This window comes from Oncorhynchus masou, chromosome 12 (assembly GCF_036934945.1).
Source record: "Oncorhynchus masou masou isolate Uvic2021 chromosome 12, UVic_Omas_1.1, whole genome shotgun sequence".
NCBI lineage: Eukaryota > Metazoa > Chordata > Actinopteri > Salmoniformes > Salmonidae > Oncorhynchus > Oncorhynchus masou.
In genome coordinates this window covers 9,668,048-9,675,547 of record NC_088223.1, presented here as the reverse complement: position 1 = coordinate 9,675,547, position 7,500 = coordinate 9,668,048, and the positions used below count along the sequence as shown (strand labels likewise).

The window sequence follows — 7,500 nt, the reverse complement described above, 5'->3', positions numbered from 1 at the left end:
ATAGGATCAGTTATGGTATACAGTAGGTATAGGATCAGTTAGGGTTTACAGTAGGTATAGGATCAGTTGTGGTATACAGTAGGCCGAGGATCAGTTATGTTATACAGTAGGTGTAGGATCAGTTATGGTATACAGTAGGTATAGGATCAGTTATGGCATACAGTAGGTATAGGATCAGTTATGTATACAGTAGGTATAGGATCAGTTTGGGTATACAGTAGGTATGGGATCAGTTATTTTATCAGTAGGTATAGGATCAGTTAGGGTATACAGTAGGTATAGGATCAGTTATGGTATACAGTAGATATAGGATCAGTTATGGTATACAGTAGGTATAGGATCAGTTATGGTATACAGTAGGTATAGGATCAGTTATGGTATACAGTAGGAATAGGATCAGTTAGGGTATACAGTAGGTATAGGATCAGTTATGGTATGCAGTAGGTATAGGATCAGTTAGGGTATACAGTAGGTATAGGATCAGTTATGTTATACAGTAGGCCGAGGATCAGTTATGTTATACAGTAGGTATAGGATCAGTTATGGTATACAGTAGGTATAGGATCAGTTATGGTATACAGTAGGTATAGGATCAGTTATGGCATACAGTAGGCCGAGGATCAGTTATGTTATACAGTAGGTATAGGATCAGTTATGGTATACAGTAGGTATAGGATCAGTTATGGTATACAGTAGGTATAGGATCAGTTATGGCATACAGTAGGTATAGGATCAGTTATGTTATACGGTAGATATACAGTAGGTATAGGATCAGTTAGGGTATACAGTAGGTATAGGATCAGTTAGGGTATACAGTAGGTATAGGATCAGTTATGGTATGCAGTAGGTATAGGATCAGTTAGGGTATACAGTAGGTATAGGATCAGTTATGGTATGCAGTAGGTATAGGATCAGTTAGGGTATACAGTAGGTATAGGATCAGTTATGTTATACAGTAGGCCGAGGATCAGTTATGTTATACAGTAGGTATAGGATCAGTTATGGTATACAGTAGGTATAGGATCAGTTATGGTATACAGTAGGTATAGGATCAGTTATGGCATACAGTAGGCCGAGGATCAGTTATGTTATACAGTAGGTATAGGATCAGTTATGGTATACAGTAGGTATAGGATCAGTTATGGCATACAGTAGGTATAGGATCAGTTATGTATACAGTAGGTATAGGATCAGTTTGGGTATACAGTAGGTATAGGATCAGTTATGTATACAGTAGGTATAGGATCAGTTTGGGTATACAGTAGGTATGGGATCAGTTATTTTATCAGTAGGTATAGGATCAGTTAGGGTATGCAGTAGGTATAGGATCAGTTAGGGTATACAGTAGGTATAGGATCAGTTATGTTATACAGTAGGTATAGGATCAGTTATGTTATACAGTAGGTATAGGATCAGTTAGGGTATACAGTAGGTATAGGATCAGTTAGGGTATACAGTAGGTATAGGATCAGTTATGTTATACAGTAGGTATAGGATCAGTTATGGTATACAGTAGGTATAGGATCAGTTAGGGTTTACAGTAGGTATAGGATCAGTTAGGGTATACAGTGGTTATAGGATCAGTTATGGTATACAGTAGGCCTAGGATCAGTTAGGGTATACAGTGGTTATAGGATCAGTTAGGGTATAGAGTAGGTATTTGATCAGTTTGGGTATACAGTAGGTATAGGATCAGTTATGTTATACAGTAGGTATAGGATCAGTTATGTATACAGTAGGTATAGGATCAGTTTGGGTATACAGTAGGTATGGGATCAGTTATTTTATCAGTAGGTATAGGATCAGTTATGTTATACAGTAGGTATAGGATCAGTTATGTTATACAGTAGGTATAGGATCAGTTAGGGTATACAGTAAGTATGGGATCAGTTATTTTATACAGTAGGTATAGGATCAGTTATGTTATACGGTAGGTATAGGATCAGTTTGGGTATACAGTAGGTATAGGATCAGTTATGTTATACAGTAGGTATAGGATCAGTTATGGTATACAGTAGGTATGGGATTAGTTATGGTATACAGTAGGTAAAGAGTCTTTCTTTGCGATATATCCGTTCTTTCTGTAGGTCTATGTTATACTGTAGTTTTGGCCAGGAGTTTTTCCTGGCCACATGATGTACCAGGGAACTCAGGGGAAAGCCCAGGGCCTAGTTTTAGGTGATGAGTAGAGACCAGAGCTTTGTCTTGTCAGATCATATGGTCAGAACAACTCCTTGCCCTAGTTAAAGGATAGCAGGTTATAATTTATTGATTTGACTCATGTACTGGAGCTATCTCTGCATGGTGGTCACTAGCTGGCGTACCCACAAAGCCATACAACCCTATTTTAACCCTAACCTTAACCACATTGCTAAACCTAATGCCTTACCGTAACCTTAAATGAAGATATAAAAACTCATTTTTTATTCTAATTCATTTTTACGATACAGAGAGTTTTGACTTTGCAGCTGGCCCCTTGAGTTCTGGCCTCCAGTACAACACGACAATAAATGACAATAAACATCAACCTGATTAAAGATAGGTCATTATTAACTTTGAATATTACACACTCTCTACTCTTCTCTCTCTCTTTCTCTCTCTCTCTTCTCTCTCTCTTTCTCTCTCTCTCTCGCTCTCTTTATTTCTCTCTCCTCCCCCCTCTTCTTTCTTTCTCTCGCTCTCTTCTCGCGCTTTCTCTCTCTCCACCCTCTCTTTCTCTCTCTCTCTCGCTCTCTCTCTCTCTTTCTCTTTCTCTTTCTCTCATTCACAGAAAGAAGAGAGGGTGTCAGAGCTGCGAAACCAGCTGGTGCAGCGACAAGCCCTCCGCTCCCGAAGACGACCCTCCACAGTCAACCAGAACCACAGCACGCCCCTTCTCCCTGTCCCCTCGAATGACCCCAAATCCCTCATTCCCCCACCGGGGTACCCCATCCCCACCTCAGACAACCACTCCCTCCCTCCATCATTCTCCAACTCCTCCAACCTCTATCAGCCCGATGGAAAGATCAGTAGAAACAACTGCCACACCAGCCGGTTACAGCTCCTCTACAAGTGATCTATAGGAGGAGAGGTGTTTGAAAGGGGCTATACGTTAGTGAATGAAGAATGAATGGAAGGCCAAGTAATCAGGTGAGGGGGTAAGAGACGGGGTAGAGGAATGAAGAGAGGCAGTAACTAGGTGAGGTAGTGATCAGAGGGTTAGTGATAGGTACGGTAGGGATCAGAGGGTTAGTGATAGGTACGGTAGGGATCAGAGGGTTAGTGATAGGTAAGGTAGGGATCAGAGGGTTAATGATAGGTAAGGTAGGGATCAGAGGGTTAATGATAGGTAAGGTAGGGATCAGAGGGTTAATGATAGGTAAGGTAGGGATCAGAGGGTTAGTGATAGGTAAGGTAGGGATCAGAGGGTTAGTGATAGGTACGGTAGGGATCAGAGGGTTAGTGATAGGTACGGTAGGGATCAGAGGGTTAGTGATAGGTACGGTAGGGATCAGAGGGTTAATGATAGGTAAGGTAGGGATCAGAGGGTTAATGATAGGTAAGGTAGGGATCAGAGGGTTAGTGATAGGTAAGGTAGTGATCAGAGGGTTAATGATAGGTAAGGTAGGGATCAGAGGGTTAGTGATAGGTAAGGTAGGGATCAGAGGGTTAGTGATAGGTAAGGTAGGGATCAGAGGGTTAGTGATAGGTAAGGTAGGGATCAGAGGGTTAGTGATAGGTAAGGTAGTGATCAGAGGGTTAGTGATAGGTAAGGTAGGGATCAGAGGGTTAGTGATAGGTAAGGTAGGGATCAGAGGGTTAGTGATAGGTGAGGCAGTGATCAGAGGGTTAGTGATAGGTACGGTAGGGATCAGAGGGTTAGTGATAGGTAAGGTAGGGATCAGAGGGTTAGTGATAGGTGAGGCAGTGATCAGAGGGTTAGTGATAGGTACGGTAGGGATCAGAGGGTTAGTGATAGGTAAGGTAGGGATCAGAGGGTTAGTGATAGGTACGGTAGGGATCAGAGGGTTAATGATAGGTACGGTAGGGATCAGAGGGTTAATGATAGGTAAGGTAGGGATCAGAGGGTTAGTGATAGGTACGGTAGGGATCAGAGGGTTAGTGATAGGTAAGGTAGGGATCAGAGGGTTAGTGATAGGTAAGGTAGTGATCAGAGGGTTAGTGATAGGTAAGGTAGGGATCAGAGGGTTAGTGATAGGTAAGGTAGGGATCAGAGGGTTAGTGATAGGTACGGTAGGGATCAGAGGGTTAGTGATAGGTAAGGTAGTGATCAGAGGGTTAGTGATAGGTAAGGTAGGGATCAGAGGGTTAGTGATAGGTACGGTAGGGATCAGAGGGTTAGTGATAGGTAAGGTAGGGATCAGAGGGTTAGTGATAGGTACGGTAGGGATCAGAGGGTTAGTGATAGGTAAGGTAGGGATCAGAGGGTTAGTGATAGGTACGGTAGGGATCAGAGGGTTAGTGATAGGTAAGGTAGGGATCAGAGGGTTAGTGATAGGTACGGTAGGGATCAGAGGGTTAGTGATAGGTACGGTAGGGATCAGAGGGTTAGTGATAGGTACGGTAGGGATCAGAGGGTTAATGATAGGTACGGTAGGGATCAGTAGTAATCTCTCGCTCTCTCTCTTTCTTCTCTCTCTTTCTCTCGCTCTCTCTCTTCTCTCTCTTTCTCTCTCTGGCTCTCTCACTCTCATTCTCTCTTGCTCTCTCTTGCTCTCTCGCTCGCTCTCTCACTCTCTCTCTCTCTCTCTCACTCTCTCTGGCTCTATCACTCTCTCTCACTCTCTCACTCTCTCTCTCTCACTCTCTCTGGCTCTATCACTCTCATTCTCTCTCGCTCTCTCTCTCTCTTGCTCTCTCGCTCTCTCACTCTCTCTCTCTCTGTCTTGCTCTCTCGCTCTCTCTGGCTCTCTCACTCTCTCACTCTCTCTCTTCTCTCTCTCTCTCTTGATCTCTCACTCTCTCACTCGCTCTCTCTCTCTCTCTCTCTCACTCTCTCTATCACTCTCTCCATCCTTCTGTCTCTCCCTCCCCCTGGTGTCCAATAAATGCGAATCATTCCATATTTATTTGTTGAGAAATAAGAACAACACACGGTCTATAATTTCCAATGAAGTAAACAGTTCTGTGTCTTCTAAACCGTAGAGCATGATGCATAAATCAGCCACGAGGAGATTTGGTGTGTATATGTTTCAGGTGTCTAGAGAGGAATAGAAGAGAGGTGCCATTGTTATGACCACACATCCATCATATGTATTATGTACCAATAATATGTATACACTGCGGCAGCACCTCGTACATTACAGGAGAATCTGTAAGACACGCTTGTGATTGTACAGAGACATCAAGACTGACCTGTTTGTCTTTGTCAAAAACATTTACCAGATCTGCTGTCGATACAACTTCAACGTAAATCTCCAATCTATTATTTCCATCCCATGCAAAATGTATACTTATTCTTAAATGTCTCTGTGTTCTAGAGGATCCTATTTCTCTTTTCAAGACACTGCTTTAGAGTTGGGATGTAATTCCAGCTGCAAAATCATCTGTTTGTGGGCTGCAGGCTTTTCGTCCTTCACTAGAAAGAGTTTAAATTGTCCTGATTGCAGCCAATGAAGCGTTGCCTGACTGAGTAAATCATAAAGCTGAGCCTGAGCAACACTGAAAGAGTTTGTTGTGATATTCGACCACAGCTGTTGTCGGAAGAGATTTCACAGATGATGAGACAGACAGAGGTGTCCAAAACGACAAGCCAGATAGGAATGTAAACTGGAGAAAACAGGTTTTAACTGGAAAATTCCCAGCTTTCCAGCAATCCTGGTTGGAAAATTCCCGGAATCAGGAAGGAATAAACTGGAAATTTAGAATCCTACAACTGGAATTTCTGGAAAACCTGGGAATTTGGGGAAAATTACCATTGTTTTGCAACCCTATAACAGGCCAAAACATAATGTGATGAATGTGTTATATAATACAACTAACAGTCAAATACAATTTATTCTATTTTAGCCCTTCTGAACATTTGGCATTAGTTGGGCTCCAATTGTTAGAGCTTGGAGGAGGTAGTACTTTAAGATTGTGTCAAAAAATAATCATTTATATATTGTTTTACCTTTTATTTAACTAGGGAAGTCAGAACAATTTCTTATTTACAATGACGACCTACACCGGCCAAACCCGGACGACGCTGGGCCAATTGTGCGTCACTCTATGGAACTCCCAATCACAGCCGGTTGTGATTACAGCCTGGATTTGAACCAGGGTGTCTGTAGTGACCTCAAGCAGATGCAGCCTTAGACCACTGCATCACTCGGGAGCCCATATGTTATGCTGGACAAGCCGTACAAGTGTATACATACATTTATCCAACTGTTTTTCTTTTTTCCCGCAGCTCCGGCTATAAGCCTTTATATGTGTCCCAAGTGGCTCCATATTCCCTATTTAGTGCACTAGGGCCCATTGGGTTCTGGTCAAAAGTAGTGTACTATGTAGGGAATAGGGTGCCATTTTGGATACCGTTTACATTGAATCACTGATGATCCAGTTACTTCCTCAATGACCCCTACTATGACCCCTGCTCAATGACCCCTGCTTCCTCAATGACCCCTGCTATGACCCCTGCTCAATGACCCCTGCTTCCTCAATGACCCCTGCTATTACCCCTGCTTCCTCAATGACCCCTGCTTCCTCAATGACCCCTGCTTCCTCAATGACCCCTGCTCAATGACCCCTGCTTCCTCAATGACCCCTGCTATGACCCCTGCTCAATGACCCCTGCTTCCTCAATGACCCCTGCTCAATGACCCCTGCTTCCTCAATGACCCCTGCAATGACCCCTGCTCAATGACCCCTGCTTCCTCAATGACCCCTGCTATGACCCCTGCTCAATGACCCCTGCTTCCTCAATGACCCCTTCTATGACCCCTGCTCAATGACCCCTGCTATGACCCCTGATCAATGACCACTTCTCAATGACCCCTGCTTCCTCAATGACCCCTGCTATGACCCCTGCTCAATGACCCCTGCTTCCTCAATGACCCCTGCTTCCTCAATGACCCCTGCTTCCTCAATGACCCCTGCTTCCTCAATGACCTCTGCTTCCTCAATGACCCCTGCTATGACCCCTGCTCAATGACTCCTGCTTCCTCAATGACCCCTGCTCAATGACCCCTGCTATGACCCCTGATCAATGACCACTTCTCAATGACCCCTGCTTCCTCAATGACCCCTGCTATGACCCCTGCTCAATGACCCCTGCTTCCTCAATGACCCCTGCTTCCTCAATGACCCCTGCTTCCTCAATGACCCCTGCTTCCTCAATGACCTCTGCTTCCTCAATGACCCCTGCTATGACCCCTGCTCAATGACTCCTGCTTCCTCAATGACCACTGCTCGATGACCCCTGCTTCCTCAATGACCCCTGCTATGACCCCTGCTCAATGACCCCTGCTTCCTCAATGACCCCTTCTATGACCCCTGCTATGACCCCTGCTCAATGAC

General features: G+C 44.0%; 1 protein-coding gene across 1 annotated transcript in view; it reads left to right on the top strand.

The window, feature by feature from the left end:
* LOC135549518 (gamma-aminobutyric acid type B receptor subunit 1-like) overlaps positions 1-3,265 on the top strand; it is a 332,207-nt gene extending 328,942 nt beyond the window's left edge. The window contains exon 24 of the mRNA XM_064979532.1: positions 2,771-3,265. Coding sequence (XP_064835604.1) covers positions 2,771-3,055 — 285 coding nt within the window. The 3' untranslated portion in view covers positions 3,056-3,265. The remainder of the gene's footprint in view (positions 1-2,770) is intronic.
* The last annotated feature ends 4,235 nt before the right edge of the window (positions 3,266-7,500 follow it).